At 52.2% G+C, this 16,648-nt stretch overlaps 7 protein-coding genes across 7 annotated transcripts; 4 read left to right on the top strand and 3 right to left on the bottom strand.

Moving 5' to 3' along the window:
- Positions 1–1,104: 1,104 nt before the first annotated feature.
- On the bottom strand, positions 1,105–1,743 carry VTN00DRAFT_1434 (uncharacterized protein; the record flags this gene model as incomplete). The annotated part of the gene is made up of 1 exon (XM_069427541.1): positions 1,105–1,743. One exon carries the CDS (start codon positions 1,741–1,743, stop codon positions 1,105–1,107), a length of 639 nt encoding a protein of 212 aa, XP_069292136.1.
- Positions 1,744–2,168: 425 nt separating this feature from the next.
- VTN00DRAFT_1433 (uncharacterized protein) lies at positions 2,169–2,979 on the bottom strand (the record flags this gene model as incomplete). Its single annotated transcript, XM_069427540.1, has 2 exons — positions 2,169–2,277; positions 2,333–2,979. The coding sequence occupies 2 exons, from the start codon at positions 2,977–2,979 to the stop codon at positions 2,169–2,171; spliced, it is 756 nt and encodes a 251-aa protein (XP_069292135.1).
- A 2,251-nt stretch (positions 2,980–5,230) lies between these two features.
- Positions 5,231–6,433, top strand: VTN00DRAFT_1432 (uncharacterized protein; the record flags this gene model as incomplete). The annotated part of the gene is made up of 5 exons (XM_069427539.1): positions 5,231–5,275; positions 5,385–5,477; positions 5,564–5,577; positions 5,665–6,359; positions 6,408–6,433. 5 exons carry the CDS (start codon positions 5,231–5,233, stop codon positions 6,431–6,433), a joined length of 873 nt encoding a protein of 290 aa, XP_069292134.1.
- Positions 6,434–6,750: 317 nt separating this feature from the next.
- Positions 6,751–8,289, bottom strand: VTN00DRAFT_1431 (uncharacterized protein; the record flags this gene model as incomplete). The annotated part of the gene is made up of 5 exons (XM_069427538.1): positions 6,751–7,064; positions 7,129–7,574; positions 7,667–7,790; positions 7,872–7,998; positions 8,125–8,289. The coding sequence occupies 5 exons, from the start codon at positions 8,287–8,289 to the stop codon at positions 6,751–6,753; spliced, it is 1,176 nt and encodes a 391-aa protein (XP_069292133.1).
- Positions 8,290–12,473: 4,184 nt separating this feature from the next.
- On the top strand, positions 12,474–13,034 carry VTN00DRAFT_1430 (uncharacterized protein; the record flags this gene model as incomplete). Its single annotated transcript, XM_069427537.1, has 1 exon — positions 12,474–13,034. The coding sequence occupies one exon, from the start codon at positions 12,474–12,476 to the stop codon at positions 13,032–13,034; it is 561 nt and encodes a 186-aa protein (XP_069292132.1).
- A 76-nt stretch (positions 13,035–13,110) lies between these two features.
- Positions 13,111–14,651, top strand: VTN00DRAFT_1429 (uncharacterized protein; the record flags this gene model as incomplete). The annotated part of the gene is made up of 3 exons (XM_069427535.1): positions 13,111–13,156; positions 13,262–13,474; positions 13,534–14,651. The coding sequence occupies 3 exons, from the start codon at positions 13,111–13,113 to the stop codon at positions 14,649–14,651; spliced, it is 1,377 nt and encodes a 458-aa protein (XP_069292131.1).
- Positions 14,652–15,881: 1,230 nt separating this feature from the next.
- Positions 15,882–16,598, top strand: VTN00DRAFT_1428 (uncharacterized protein; the record flags this gene model as incomplete). The annotated part of the gene is made up of 1 exon (XM_069427534.1): positions 15,882–16,598. The coding sequence occupies one exon, from the start codon at positions 15,882–15,884 to the stop codon at positions 16,596–16,598; it is 717 nt and encodes a 238-aa protein (XP_069292130.1).
- Positions 16,599–16,648: the final 50 nt, after the last annotated feature.

Here is a 16,648-nt window from a genome sequence, read left to right as displayed (position 1 = left end):
GGCCGTTTTCCCATCTCGACCAATCACTATGGAAAGGACCATATACCAGTTCAGAGTTCAGCCAAGCCACATGCAGACAAGTGAGACCAAACTTCGGGACAGTTTAGAAAAGAGACCGTGTGAGCAGAAAAGGTTCAACGGCTGTGGATGTTAACATTAACAAAGGCACAGATATACTCTCATTTTCCAGGCAAGTGCCTGATCTGGACTCACCACCCACCATGTTTGGGAGACAAGTGGAAGGGAAGGACAAAAAATATGCATACTTCTTCCCATTGGAAAGCCAAGTTCAGACCCTCGGTTCAGTTGTGCGACAATTTCTGCTTCCAGCAGATTCGTTGAGAGTCTTCTTCTCCACCCCGTTAAAGGGAGGAAGACACCGTTTAGCGGGGGTCTTAACGTTGGACGGCTGGAGAGCCTCACGAGGGGAGGTAGTGGAGCTGTCGGTCGCAGCTTAATAACTGGTTCACCAAAGTGCGTTGATTAGTATTTGTCGGTTTTAATTCAGCATCCAGAAGGTCCGCGATCGGAACCCGTCCGCCTCTGAGGCAAAGGCCCAAAAAAAGGCAGACCTAATTTGATTTTCTGCCCGAGTCAAAAGCCAAAGAGAATAGTTTATTCGCTCACTTTTGGTGGTAATAATGCTCTAACAAGAGTTGAAGGGAAGAGTCGGAACGTCATGGGAACAGGGCGGAAGCAACGAATATAAAGACGTACTTCTCGGTAACAAATGAAACAGCAGTTCTAACCACAAAATGCAGCGGCTCCGTAGAAGGCAATGGAAACAAAAGATTTAAGGGCCAATGAAATTGCGGTATAATCAGTGTAGACTTGGTCGCTAAAAGGGAAAAGGAGCCCGAATATAGAACATACAGTTCGGCCCCTTTTCGGAGATCAAAACACACCGCCTCTGCTGATCACCACAAAAAATTATCGCAGCGCCGTTCATAAATCCCAGTTCTTCGTTGTCTCGTACCAAAAAGTGATAATAAAAGGAAAGAAAAATCCCATCGCTGCTCAAATACAAGAACTCCGTAAAATCAACCCATTAATGGTTATATCCCAAGATAGTAGTAAAGAGAGGCAAAAAACAGGTGGCCGTTCTTACACCCTCGCACTTCGTGACCGTGAAGCTTGGGAAGAGGAATCATGGAGGATATCCGGTGCCCTGGGTCCAACCATCCAGTCCTCCATGGCAAGCCACTCGCTCCAGCACCTCTCAGCAGCTTCGATTTCAGCATCCACCGGTCCTTGGAGAGGACGTAAGAATGGAACGGTCTCCAGGGGAGTCATATCATAATCCTTCTTGACGGAGGCCCAGCCGCCGCTCTTTGCAGCGAAGAGGTAGTTGCGGCGTTCTTGCTCGTGAAGCGGACCGATTCCAGTGCCCCAATCATCCCCAAAGAAGCCATGTAGAACACCAGGGAAATCCATCCCCGTTGCCACAAGGCGACGGATGTAGGGAATTAAGGAGACGGAGGGTGGCAGGGGTGATGCTGGCGCGAAGGTGGAGGGTGACTGAGCAGGAGTGGATGAGGCTGTGGAGGAAGAGTTGAAGATGGGGTTGGGCTGCCTCTCAAAGGGGAGGCGGATATTCAGGAATGCTGAAAGGGCCTGGACCGGCACGCTGTGCTGTGCATGGTCCAAGAAGTACCGCTGGCAGCTTTGATAACGGGGGTACCATTCGAAAATGTCGAAGTTGCCGTCGTCCCTCCCTTGGGACGCTTCTGAGAGCCCAACCATGGTTGCGGGATCGAAGTGATTCTGGCCACTCATTCCGGGGCGCGGGGATTGTGGTTTGTCTGCGTGACGCCTGTTCAACACGGTCTTAGTCTCTGCACTCGCGGATCATCGACCGGGGACTAGCAGCGAGGAAAAGGGGATGGAAACAGTGACAGTACGGGAGGGGCGAGGGTTTAAAGGAGGATGGGGACCAAGTTACTTGCTCGAAAAGAAGCTCCTACCTCGACGGATCAGGGATGCAAGCCTGGGCCGAGTCGACGAGGAAGGAGACACGCGGAGAGATCGGATGAAACCTGAGCCTCTGCGAGAGCGTCTCTCATTCAAGGACATCTGCTATCCAAAGCCCGTCCGACGGGAAAGCGAGAGAGGATTGGGACAAGGGAAGACGTTGCATGGAGGCACGGTGGATGACAAGAGAGAAGACATCAGGCAGGGTCCCAATTGACTTTATGAAGCCAGGGCATAGAGAGCAGCCCGACGAGGCTTGCGGAGCTGAGCCGGAGTGGATAGCAAGCGCGTGGCATCGGGGCCGGACTAGCAAGAACGGATGTGGTCCTGACGAGCTCACGACTCGAGCGATCTGGCACACCTGCCAGTCAGATAGGCTGGTGGGTAAAAGAAGCAACGGATCATGATGGCAAAAAGCAGAGGTTCTCCATCGCAGGCCAGGCTAGTGGATGGATCAAGGATCGCAGGACGATCGGGGCTCATCCAGATCCAAGATGCAAGAATAGGATCCGTGCAGGTGTGGCTTGGACACACTAGAGCGCAGCGGATGCGCGGACTCTGCCCATGTCCACAGCGCCGGGCGGACGAGCCTGGGTCCCCTGCTTCCGCGCGTGCAAAAAACCCTTGATGATCGCCGCGATCTAAACCCAGATCTCCAGGACGGAAAAAGCACCCATCGACCGGTATGGATCGCTCGAAGCGCGGGCTGGAAGAACTGGCGCTTCCATGGTTCAAACCACCCAGTGAGGAATCTTCAGCCAGCCTCCTACAGTGGTGCTCTGGTCCTTCTGCTTGGCTTGGGTCCGAGCTGGAGTCGCTGAGCCGGCAGATCTGAGGGGGAAAAAACGACTGGCCCGACACGAGGCTCCAGGGGACCGGGTGAGGATCAGACAGCCGCCGACGACGCTCCCTCAGGCCCTCCAGCCAGACCCTGCATATGTTATGGTCGAGGCTCGAGCCAAGCGAGCCTCGCGCTCTTCGTCCGGCCAGCAGCTGCACCGTGCCCATGGCTTTCTTGTCCCGCCGTATGGAGTCGTCATCCAGCGTCTCCGGGACAGCGGAGATGAGTAGGTATTTGCCACACCGTTACGGCTGAGCCGTGACAGCACCGCTGTCTCTTCTGTCTCTCTGCAGCTCGCTGCGCAATGCTCTTCTGGTTTGAATACACTGACGGTGCTTTAGCTTTGGAATCCATCAACTACTCTTTACCGAATTGGGTAGGTCACCGCACGCAGCCAGTAATAGCATGGAGACGCCCTTTGCCACCGGATGTACTGTACCTGCGTCCTCCATCCGACGTTCTTGACACTGGCAGTGGGTAAACGGTTTGGCAAGCTCATACGACGTATAACCGCGCGCACCTAGTGCCCAGCAAACTGTCAGCTGTCACAGTCCTGCCCCCACACTCAACGCAGTACAATTGTGCGGCAAGGACTCCGTAGGGCTCTGGCATCCTCAAGCATGAAGAGATTAATATCCTGAAGTCCAAAAATAAGCAAACCTGGAGTTCCTACGCGCGTTTGACAGCTTCTGGTACTCGCCACTTTCAGCTCGGCTCTCCTAGACAGGTAGAAGCATGCGTATTGACGCGCGCACAAAGTCCAAACCTGCCTATTGGCTATGTATTTCATCCGGAATGCTTCGCACGATCAACGCAGGGATGAGCCCTAACTTCTCTACTCCGCAAAGACATGCTATTTTTTCCCTTCGACCGCCGCAGAGCAGTCATACGAACGTGCCATGCAGGTTACGGTCCCCAGGCTCGTCAGCTTGACTCCCGCCACTACTTACCGAAAAGATGCATCAGATGTGGCTTGTCGCTATGCAGGCCTTCCCACCATGGATGCAGTCATGCTCACCTTCTGCAGGCTATCTATAGAACCCCGCAGACCTTCCGAAGGAAGGACGATCTATGAAGAAGCTCTTTAGACGATCTTTTCCGGATTCTTCATTGGGGTTGGTGATGCTTGAGGAGTACATCAGGAAAAAAAAAGAAAGAAAGAAAAAAAAAGCCCCCATCGTCGACCCTAACCAGAATACGTATACAGTCCGGCCCCGAACTGAGGCGCCACGTTTACTACTGCGTACTTTGCTACTTGCAGCAACAATGCTGCTTCCCCACAGTCAACTCGCCGAAGACTTGGAGGAGGCTGTTGCCGGCAGTCGGTGCACAACTCTATTCCGCAGCGGATACTGCATTGCGCACTGTTCACGAGAGCGTTTCAATAGTCTGCAGTTAGTCTGTGGTGGCAGCACCGTCGGGCCGTCAAGCTATCAAGCTCGACCACATGCGTGTCCCGCTATGGGGTAGTCACATTATCAAGCAGGAAAGGATTGAGCATGATGGCTACCTGAAAGCTTGGCAGGGCAGGACATCTTTAGGCTCTTCTCCAACCTTCATGCTGACAGCACAGGCGCGCGATCCTGAACCCGCGCCACAAGAAATCGAACACTTAGCAACCCATTCCCAGGAATAGACGCAAGGGCAGGTATACAATAGAATGGAAGAAAAGAAAAAAATTTTTTTTCTCATTTTTGGATCACGGAGACGCCGATTGCACATAAACCGTGCGCCACACTATCGCCTTAGCCACATATAAGCGGGTCAAGCAGTGGCTAGTGAGTGATCGTCCCTGGAGAGCTTTCAAACATGGATGGACCCTTGGCAGCACGCGGCACGCCCAAAGACGCAGCAATATGCATCTCGTCGTCAAGCCACTACTCGGTTACTAGCCACTTGTCGGGCCCCAGCCACAGACCCGCCCGGCCAAAGGTCCCGAGACTCGAAAGTCCCTGGAATCGAAGCCGAAATCCAATGATCTACACCTGGTGGATTCTTTTCTCTTCGCCTTTTGTTTTTATTCCCTGCAAACATGCTCTGGAGCCCCATTATCGAGACAATCCTTTTGTGATCAGTCAATTGCGGTGAGGACACGGGGGTCGAAGTCAACGCAGTCCCTCGAGATCCGATGTCATCATGTTACCTAATTCAGAGCCTCTTTCCCTCCTTGGCCAGACTGGGCGGCCGTCCCACTCCCCTCACTTGGCAGGAGCCGCGCCCGTGACCTGGCGTCATCGTTCCGCCGTCTCCCAGGCATGCGACGATCCCGACTTCGAACCGTCTCCGCGCTTTTCACCTATACACACCGACTCAGAGCCGCGTTCTCTTTTTCCGTTATTGCCAGGAGCTGACAAATTTCTCCTCTTAGCCTGTCTTCAGCCTCGGTAGAGTCGTGTCCCTCAGTTCCCATTGGTCGCCATGGCGGCCCCGAAGAATGTCTTCTCTCTCTCGACCAAGATCAAGGTTGCTGCTTTCTGCCTTTCCAGACACCAGCAAGCTCCCATCCCTTGAATCACTTCGAACTGGCGTTTCGCGGCCGCTGACGTTGTGCCTTCAATCCAATGTCATGTAGCTTCCAAATGGAGCCCCAATGCCCCAGATTCAGTTGGGGGTGTACTTGATGTCGGGAAGGGAGACGGAGAACGCGGTGAAATGGGCCCTGGAGGTAAGTGCTGCCATTCATTCAAACAGAAGAGGGAAAGGGCAATAGCTTTGTATGATTCTCGAAGCTAACGGAGAGTGATATTGCAGGCCGGGTACCGAGGGTAATCGATCCCTGTTCCATGTTCCGTTCCCGCTGCTCAACCCCACGGACCGCAATTGGACCAAACTGGCTGACATGGATGTGGCAGAATCGACTGCGCACAAATGTACCACAATGAGAGGGAGGTCGGACGCGCGATTCTTGCCTTCCTCGAGGCCGAGAAGAAGAAGCCCAACGGCCTCACGCGGGAGGACATCTTCTTCACGTCGAAGCTGGCCTCCAACATCAGCTATGACGCGACACGGCGCTCCATCAAAGAGTCAATCCGCGTCTCCGGACTCGGATACATTGATCTCTTCCTCATCCATGCGCCGTACGGTGGCAAAGCCAAGCGGTTGGAGTGCTGGCGCGCAATCGAGGACGCTATTGCCGACAAAGAGGTCCGCAGCGGCGGTGTAAGCAACTACGGTGTCAAGCACCTGAAGGAGCTTCTGGCGTCGAACCCGCGAGTCTTCCCCGCGGTCAATCAGATTGAGGTTCACCCCTTTAACACGCGCACCGAAATCACTTCATTCTGCCAGGAGAACGGGATCGTGGTCGAGGCGTACGCGCCACTCGCACGTGCCTACCGCATGAACCACCCGACCATCGTCTCGCTGTCGAAGAAGTATGGATGCACGCCGGCGCAGCTGCTCGTGCGGTGGAGCCTGCAGCACGGGTATGTGCCGCTGCCGAAGAGCGCAACGAAGGAGCGGATCATCTCGAATGGCCAGGTTGATGGGTTCGAGATCGATGAGGCCGACATGAAGACCATGGATGGGCTAGATGAGTATCTCGTGACAGGTAGGTGTCCATATACTCTTCCTGTTGTCTTCATGCTGACAGTCACAGACTGGGACCCTGTGGATGCGCCGTGAGGTACGCTCTAGCAACTTATGGCATGGCAGCTATGACTTGTATGATGACAGTCAGCCCTGTCACTCGATGTGACTTGCAATGAATACGTACATGCCTATGTATATATACCTAGGTATAGATAGAGCATGCAACACGTGGAACCGACCATGAATCAGACACCGCCTTGCTTTGTCCTGACGTTTTTATACAGAGTGCAAATTCTGCTGAGTCCTAAACAGAGCCTCTGACAAGATCGACGAGTCGAGCGAGACTCGGGGGAAAAATCATAAATTGATTGTTAGGCCAAAACTATATCTACTAACCGGAGCATCAGAACCTAGGCTAACGCGCATTCGATGATACTATCCCGCAGGCTGGTCGTGTACGAGTATATCCTGTTGATTTTCAGGTCTGCCTTCTCGATCAGAGCATGCCACTGATCCGTGGTCCGCTCCATCGCCGCCAAGCTTGTCATCATTGTCATGTCGAGTTGTGTTGCGTGCAAGTGCACATTCAAGTTTGGAAGCACCATGTCGTCTATTAGGACAAGGGAGTCCGGCCCCAACACAGCGGCAATATTTTTTAGAATGATCACAGCCTTTTCGTCCGGGTAATCGTGTATGATATTGCGCATGTAGTAGATACGGGCGCCTGTGTCAAGTCAAGCAGATTAGCGAGAACTTCTGATAAGAATCACGATGAAACATAGGCATACCCTTGACAACTTGCGGTTGAAAAAAATCATGTGCCACACGCTCCACACCATCATGCTGAATAGCGTGCTGCAGAGTCGCAGGAAGATCCTGCAGGATAACCTTATTCCCAACACGGGTCAATGGCAACCTTTCCCTCAGCAGTACACTCTGATGACCAACCCCGCCACCAACATCAACAAACACGGGCTGATCCCCTCCAAGGTTCTGTATCTTCTCCTCTATTGGGTACACGTCCAGCCACACCGGCATGCCCATATGATGGGCCGTCATGAACCGGTTGAAATGCGCATGGTTTGCCGGCTTCGTCTGCATCCAGAGGAAGGCTGGTAGATGGGTGTTCCACGCCTTCTGGAGAGGGGTGTTTGTGACGTCGGTGATGTCTTGATAGTTGGTTTCGGCTAGGAAATCGGGCAGGGCTTGGAATGCGGGGCCAAGGCTGTCGAAACTGCAGAAAGGTCAGTAGACAACATTGCTTAAGCACTAATCATAGAGAAGGTGCGGAGTCGCTTTGGGGATGAGGATGATGTTTCAGCTCACTTGTGGTAAACACCCGACTGAACGCCCGGAATGGTAAGGGTTTGTGTGGTATTGTTAGCGGCGAATGTGTCTTTGGCGGTCTCTTTGATAGTTCCAATGGAGGCGAGGTAGCGGAGAATGCGACCTGAGTCGAGGTACGTACATACATAATTAGTATTGCAGCCAGTCTCTCGAGATGTTAAATGCAGCTGTGATGCTTACTTACCCAACAACGTCGGCGCAGCGCCCGTCTTGACCGCCAACTGATCCACCGTCATAGGATCTTTGCTCTCGCCGAGGATATCAAACAGCTTGAGATCCAAACCGATGCGGATTAGGGGAAGTTGCAAGTTCTACTCTCGTGACATTGGCTTTAGCAAGTTCCCAATAAATCAATTCACGTACGTCTACCCCATCCGAACTGGGACCCGTTCAGATATACTGTGGACCAGGTAGATGAGGGGTTCGAACACACTTACAAGGTATATAATCCTCTGCATCGAGTCCTGGGGCATCTCGATCTCGTAGCACAGCTCCTGGAGGGATTGTATGATCTTTTTGCGTCCCGCATCGTCAGCGCTGGCTGCGAGGGTTTTGATCTGCGTAAGGAGGGACTCCATCTTGTCCTGTCCTTCTGGCTTCATGGTGGATGGATAGATAGATATTATATATGAAGTATGTATGTATATTGTTGATAGGTACTAGGAGTGTAGTGGTTATTGTAGAACGTCTTGCAGAATGGCTGAGCCCTGGTTACCTAGGTAGTCTTTTATAATAAGCATACCTAGGTAATTGGTTTTCTGGGAGTCCCATATGGCAAACCGATCCTGAAGGGATTGTGCAACTGATCACATTCATAATTGTACTCTGAGGTGGAGTTTCCGTAGGCAGTGAGCTTCTGCCACCACAACCAACCAATCGGAACACAAATAAAAACGCAAAATGGCACACCGCAAAGTACTAGTACAGTGTTTTAAGATACTTGGGTAGTTTGGGCGGTGTGTACAGTACATAGATGTCTTGGACAAAACCACGAATTATACCCACCCGGGTTAGGTAATCGCGTTTAGTTTCATTCTATATTAATGGGCGCCCTAATCTGGGCCCGGCGGACTGACTGCTACCTACTAGCTTATCATACCTACACAGTAGATATCCCACGTATCCTTAACGCAGCTGTCTCGACCTGTAAGTACGTACTTGATACCGACCGGAACACTTCGAGAAGGGTATGAATCTCTTAAGAGCCTTGTCTTTGTCGAATGAGTTTTTGATTAGTAAATAGCCACCTATTCACGTCTTCGTTAGCGCTTATTGCCTGAGTCTTTAGTGACCCCTCCTTTCTGTAAGGTAGTTAGGCTTTTTTTTTATTTTGATGATGCCCGAACCAAATGGGCAAGCATGAGTCCTTACAGAGTAGTTAGCATCATCGTCGTTGGGATTCGCGTATGCCTAGGTAGGTAGCTACTGGACCCTCTAGCCCATGATATTTTAGGCTATCTGTACTCTTAGTACCTAGCTAGCAAGCAAAGCAAACAAGCTGGGGTTCCTTGAAGCGGGGAAGATAAATTTCCCGCTGTGGCATTGCTACAGCTCACTGAATCTTTCTAGTTACCTAGTTACTGCCTTGACCAGGATACTGGACTGCAGAACAAATCTCAGTTTCTTGCCATAAATAAATGACCTGTCTGTCCTGTCTCTCTCCCTAGCTGTCTCTTAGTAGGAGTATCGTCGAGTTCGGAATCAAATTATTCAACGTTAATTAATTAATACAGCCAAGTAAGCAGATCTTTTTTATCTTATAGTATAATTTACATCCCTTAAGTTCAGGGCCAGCCCGTCGATGGTCAATCACTCTCGATCACTCTCCTTTGAATGGCTCCTTACAGCATGCCCATTGGCAGCTCAGTTGACTGACACCTTCACTCCTCTCCAGCTATCTTTGCTGCGCGCTTGGATTCCCACATGCATTCGATTCTGCATCACACCCGGAGCCCTGGACTCAACCGCACATCTGCGTCGCTTGTCTGCTGACGAAAGGTGTGTTGCAGCAAGATGGTGCCATGCTTGAAGCTGCGTCAAGGCCGGCATTGAGTGCGTCTTCCCCGGCGGGCCTGGGAGAGCCCCTCGAAAGACACCAAATGCTGAGCTCCTCGCGCGGTTGAGACGTCTGGAGAGAGCCCGGCCCTTAAGAAGCGGGCAGGCACATATAACAGATAACTAGCGGTCTTGGCGACACATCACCTGTGCCTCTCATTTCTGGAAGCGCTGCTTATTATTAAGCCGACTTACGTTAACTAGTTAGTTAACTAGGTACGTTCCCTGGAATACCAGTCGGCTGGGCGCTCTCCACTCATGGGGAGCTGAAGCACGGCACATATGCACATGTACTCCGTACATCAGTATCTTATTCATTTTGAAGATGTTACCATGTAGCTTCTGTAGAGCAAGTCTACTCCTCCCAACATAACAAACGGCCTTAAAACACATCCTTTTGAATGCAACAACACAATGTTGCTTGATCAAAGGATCAAGGGCAAACTTTTGTGGATCTCAGATATCGCTTTTCTAATTTCACAGGGTCGTTCGCTATGTAAAGGTGATCGTAGCGGTCGGTTGCAAAGTCTGGGACCTATATGGTGGTGGTGGTGGCTTCCTAATTTGGTTCATTCCAAATCTGGACCGCTCGGCCTCCTATAAAGCCCTCCTCCCACCCCCTCAATCGTCGTCTTCACAGCTCTCTGGTCTCTGGTTCTCCTCCATCTATCTTCAACCCTCACCAGTCCATCTCAGAACCTCGTCTATTGCTACTAGTCAAAGGGAACTTGGTCTGTACAATAGTATCTAAATACTAAAGGAGAATGGCAAACGTAACTACGTTAACACTCCTCTGCCAGATTACCTAGGTACCTAATCGATGAATACCACACAAGATACTCGATCTCGATCAGGCTGCAACTTGTGAGTGGACAGCATAGGTAGTTGGTGCAGTAGCGTGGGGGGAATTCGGCCGACAGAATCAAATCAGAAATAAGTAGGTATGCATAAGAGCTGCTCCTGTCTTGCTTTGAATATAAATCAAAAGAGCATCGATGGTTAACTGAATGGGATTGCGGTGGTGGACCTCTCAAGTATAGTACATTAGGTAGGTAGGATGCCTCGTCTAAGTACTGCGCATGTTGACGGATATAGGGATGCAGGTAGGTACGGTAGATTCAGGAAGTCATGAACGGGTAATGACGGGCCCTGGGACCCCGCGGCATGTCTAGTTACCAAGGTTGGTATGGCGAAGGGGACTTGCAGTCTAGAGTTTAAGAGTTGAATCCTCGGGCTTTATTTTTGAGGTGTTCGCCGACCGGCTCCCCTGTATGTGCTCCGTGCAGCGTGCTTGTACATACTGTAACTGTAGTGCTGTGACGTATGATGCCTGAGGCCCCACAAGGGATTGATTACCCCGCCTGTCAACAGGCGACATGATTTTGCCGGCATGATGGATTCTTCGATGCTGCCCCGCTGTGGCTTACCTAGGTTGAGTTGGAGTCGCGCGTCAAAACAGAGCGTTAGACACGTGCAACTATATCATGTCATGTCATGAGAGCCGGAGCAAGGGATGCCGTCCCGAGGAAATGATGACAATAATATTAAGAAGGTCAGAACTGCGGGGAAGCCATTCTCCTAGGACCTTGGGAGCGAGGGACCAGAGAACAGGAGGGGTGGAGGGGGGGAAAGAGTGTGCTTTTTTTAATTTAGGCTTTTAGGCTTGTCCGCCCGCGACACATGGGATTAGAAAATGACATTAAGTCAGAAGTCAGGGCCGGGCCAATTGGAAGGCACAACGCGCAGGTACTTGAGATTGTCAGCCTGATTTAGGCTCTCAACACGGGAAGATGGAAGATGGGTGACGTTAATTAAGTATTTTTCTTTTCTGTAGGATTCCTGCCACGTAGCATGGAGGTTACCTAGGCTGAGACGGGTCACCGGTGTATCGGGATCGACACGGGGTGTAGAGAGAATGTTGCAGTTGCATGGGAAGATCGACGGATACGAGTGCATAATAACATTATTATATTTTGTCCGTTCCGTTGTTGAGGGGGATTGAGTCGGTTCTGAGGCCCGGGACTCGGGAGTCGGGACAGGGTGAAGGGAAACATGCACTGTGTAGGATTAGGGTAGGCCCTCAACGTCACCGTGCAGGACCGTTGCGCATTTAGGGCGGTTTAGTTTAATTTAATCTAATGGATTTATGTACAGTGGTTGCAGTTCATGGCGCCTGGCACGTGACTCCACGTGAGAACCAGGATCTGAGCTTTATCTATGTCGATGGGCACTACGAAATAATATCAATAATGGTTGGAGGAGGGCACTGATAAGGTGCCGCGAGGGAATTTTCGTGGGCGCTTGGCTTCTGGGCCAAGCAACACGAGGCGAAGGACAAGCATCGGGCACGACCGCCGGTGAGTGGCCAGCTGCAGGAACAGCCAGTCGGGATGGCAGTTCTAGACTCGGAGTGATCCACGGACACGAGCCGACATGAATATCTGTCGACCCGGGATTTTCCGCTGTCCATCAGCCCAGAGTCGGAGGGGCGCCGGAGGAGGGAGGGGGGCGGACGGAAAGGACAGATGTGCGGAGGACAACGCTCCGTGCACACCACCACGCGGGGACCCCAGAAGATGGCTGATGAAGACCCCAGATATGTTCTGCGTATAGAGAGACAGCATTCAAGTGATCCGAGCCCGAAGCAGGAGATAGGGAGTCGTTGTGCGTAAAACGATCAGATCAGATAATAAAGGCGGGGTGGGGGTGGGAAAACTGATGACAGGAAAACATGACTGGCGGCGGGGCGCAAACGCCACTCCGTGGACCGGTCGGCGCCGGAGTTGGCCTCAGCGCCCCGAACATCGGGCTCGTCCCGCGCAGAGGCCCGACCACCGGTGGTGCTGCTGGCGTCCATTCGCCCATGCGGTCGCGTGCCTGGCAGGACGAATTGGAGTCTAGCAGCGAGGGAGAATTGCTCGCCGGGCCGGGATTGCAGGTCGACCACACGGCACGAACGGCAGGAACGGCATGGGCGTGGCGGGCGTGGTGTGCGCGTTCTCGTCCGACCTCTGTTCCCGCCGTGTCGCCCGAGCCGGCTCCAACCTGTTATCCCATCTTTTACGCAGGCGAAACCTCCGCCGGCCTCGGTGCCGGATCCGTGCCCATGGACCCTCCCCCCATAAATAAAGCTCCCCATCCCCCTCCTTCTCCCGTTCTCTTCTTCTCCTCCTTTCCTTCTCATCTTTCGATCTCTTCTCGAGTGTCGTCGCCTGCCTGCCTGCTCCTCCAAGATACCCTGTGTCGATCTTCGTCCGTGCTTCCGCGCTTGACATCATCGCTAGTCAATTGACCTCGATACCCTTCGAACAACCTCTTTTCTACTTCTAGTTTTTTTTTTCGAGAGGACTTCTCAATCCATCGCCAAAATGTCTAACATCCCTCACGAGCCCGAATTCGAGCAGGCGTACAAAGGTGTGACCGCATGCAATTTTTTTTCTCCACCAAGCCTTGGCACCGTCTTGGTTTTCTCGAGCCATTGGAAGGCGAGCAAGTAGCTGACCATTGCCCGTTTCACAGAGCTGGCCTCGACGCTCGAGAACTCCACTCTCTTCCAGAAGAACCCCGAATACCGCAAGGCCCTGCAGGTCGCCTCCATCCCGGAGCGTGTCGTCCAGTTCCGTGTCGTCTGGGAGGATGACAAGGGCGAACTCCAGGTCAACCGGGGCTACCGTGTCCAGTTCAACTCCGCCCTTGGCCCGTACAAGGGTGGTCTCCGTTTCCACCCCAGCGGTGAGTTGCCTCGCTCCGTCGATCGTCGGAACCCTGTCGCTGACGATTTTCCCTCACAGTCAACCTCTCCATCTTGAAGTTCCTCGGTTTCGAGCAGATCTTCAAGAACGCCCTCACTGGTCTCAACATGGGTGGTGGTAAGGGTGGTGCCGACTTCGACCCCAAGGGCAAGTCCGACAACGAGATCCGCCGCTTCTGCGTTGCCTTCATGACCGAGCTGTGCAAGCACATTGGTGCCGACACTGACGTTCCGGCCGGTGACATCGGTGTCTCTGGCCGTGAGGTTGGCTACATGTTCGGCCAGTACAAGAAGATCCGCAACCAGTGGGAGGGTGTCCTCACCGGTAAGGGTGGCAGCTGGGGTGGTTCCCTAATCCGCCCTGAGGCCACCGGTTACGGTCTCGTCTACTACGTCCAGCACATGATCAAGTACGCCTCTGGCGGCAAGGAGTCCTTCGCCGGCAAGCGCGTCGCCATCTCTGGCTCCGGAAACGTTGCTCAGTACGCCGCCCTCAAGGTCATCGAGCTCGGCGGTACCGTCGTCTCCCTGTCCGACAGCAAGGGCTCTCTCGTCCTCCAGGGTGAGGGCAGCTTCACTCCCGAGGAGATTGCCCTCATTGCTCAGCTCAAGGTCGAGCGCAAGCAGCTGTCCTCTATCGCCAACACTGACGCCTTCAAGAACAAGTTCAAGTACCTCGAGGGTGAGCGCCCATGGCTGCACGTCGGCAAGGTCGACGTTGCCCTCCCCTCTGCTACCCAGAACGAGGTCTCTGGCGAGGAGGCTAAGGGCCTGATCGCCGCTGGCTGCAAGTTCATCGCTGAGGGCTCCAACATGGGCTGCACCCAGGAGGCCATCGACATCTTCGAGGCCCACCGTGAGGCCAACAAGGGTGGTGACGCCATCTGGTACGCCCCTGGCAAGGCCGCCAACGCTGGTGGTGTCGCCGTGTCTGGTCTTGAGATGGCCCAGAACTCTGCTCGTCTGAGCTGGACCGCCGAGGAGGTCGACGAGAAGCTCAAGGGCATCATGGAGTCTTGCTTCCACAACGGTCTCGAGACCGCCAAGGAGTACGTCACTCCTGCCGAGGGTGTCCTGCCTTCTCTGGTTGCCGGTAGCAACATTGCCGGTTTCAAGAAGGTCGCCGCCGCCATGAAGGAGCACGGTGACTGGTGGTGAGTTATTTCGCCATAAATCTTATCCCTTCTCATGTCTTCTACTAGATATCCACTCTTATACTTTTACATGTTTGATGTACTTATGTCGGCGCGGTGGAACGGTCTATGTGTTGTTTAGCCAGTTTTTTTTCGCATGTCTTCTGCTTCAGCGTTCTCATGTTCTTGTCGCTGTTGTTATGTTCTGTCTCGTTTGCAAGACTTGGGATGCACTGCAACGATCGTGAAATGAATCTTACGTCTGGCGTTTTATAGACACCTACTTAGATAGGTCTATATAACTGCCTAGATGAAATGAGAAAATGATGAAAAAATAAATAAACACGCTCCACCTGAACATTAAACTTAGTTCTAGTTCTGTAAATTGTAATGATCTATAGGTGACTGGAGATTGGCAGATCCCATTTTCTTGGGCCCATGGGTCCGCTACAGGTGGCTTACATGCCGGGGTCTAGATCAGATCAGACCCCAACGTACATGCTGGAGGCCTTTCTCCATGTAGTCGACAGTAGAGTACAAGTATATGCAGAGCAGCCAGACGACCAGATCGCAGAAGGATGGTTGATTCGATCCCTCGGCCATCCCTTTCAATCAAAGAAGGCAGTGAAGTAATTTCTATTTTGCCTATCCTAACTATATAAACCCATGGCAGGCGACTTCTTGAATTGCAGAACGATCCGACCCGATTTTCTTTCTCTTTTCTTTTCTCCGCTCACTCGCCCACTCTCAGGACTAACTACCCGACTTGAGTTGGAGTAAGGTATGGATGTGACCCCATTTCCGTATTGCGCATGGGATCATCATGGCCGATTACAAAAATGCATCATGGAACATTGCTACCTTGCTGTGCTCCGTGACGAATATTCGCTACGATAGTTTCGAGCGGACTGGGAGGTCGTACGCCTTGTGGGCGGCCAGGGAATGAGACAAGACTGTCTGGTTGGGAGAGAGATGTGCTCCTGCTGATCTTTCCCTCCTGTGAGCGGCTATTTTGGGGTGGCTTGGAAAGCTGCGACGTGTGAGACTAGTGGGCGCAGCGACAACACGACGACTTCGGTCTTCCCAATGCCATTTGACGTGTTAACTTAAGGCTGCCTAAACGAATATTATCCAGGCAGCAATTTTTCTTCAGATGTTGCCTGCAAAGACAGACTATATATATATCATCTTCCCATCGAGAAGTATCTTTATACAACGATAATATCTAAGAAGAAACCCCCCTGTCCAGCCCACAATGGCAACTCTCCAAGATATCCCAGAAATTATTCTCCTCTGCATGGAGGAAAAATTCATAACCGCATTCAATGAAGCCTTATCCGCTCAATGGGCATCCTTCGCAGAGAAACCCAAAATCAAAGTCACAGTTCTCAACAAAGCTCTCCGCGATGTCCCACCCGCGACAAAATTCCAATTAGTCGTCTCACCCGCCAACTCCTACGGCCGGCTGGATGGCGCCTTCGATGATGCCATCTCTAGAAATTTCTGTCTTCCACATCATGCCTATGATACTCTCACGCATGCAGCGCAGAAAATTCTCTATGAGCGGTGGAGAGGCTTTGCGCCACCGGGATCTTGCACGCTGGTTCCCTTTCCTAAAGAATTGGAAGGCACTAATAAATGGGGATGTAAATGGGTGGCTATCTGCCCGACCATGAGGTGTCCAGATACGGTCTCATGGGATCGGGAAGTGGTGTATGAATGTGTGTGGAGTTTACTATGTCAAGTGGAAGGGTGGAATCGACACAGGTCTGAAGACAGGATTGAGACGATATTAATCACGCCGCTGGCTACAGGAGTTGGAGCTGTGAGTAAGCAAAGATGGGCGTCCCAATTTGTATTAGCATTGAAGCATTTCGTTGACGCGTTGGAGCGACCGGAGAGGTGGAGTCAGTTGGGGTGGAGAGAGATTGATGAGGACGTACTCGAGGTTGAAAAAACATGGAAAATGTGAACAGGTATCTTATTAAGGAGGAGAAATAAATGTAGCTTTTGTGCATTAAT

The sequence above is a fragment of the Thermoascus crustaceus genome (genome assembly GCF_041956765.1).
Source record: "Thermoascus crustaceus strain CBS 181.67 unplaced genomic scaffold VTN00scaffold_1, whole genome shotgun sequence".
NCBI classification, from domain to species: Eukaryota; Fungi; Ascomycota; class Eurotiomycetes; order Eurotiales; family Thermoascaceae; genus Thermoascus; species Thermoascus crustaceus.
Note: the sequence above shows the minus strand (reverse complement) of the source record. Positions and strands in the feature narration are given on the sequence as shown.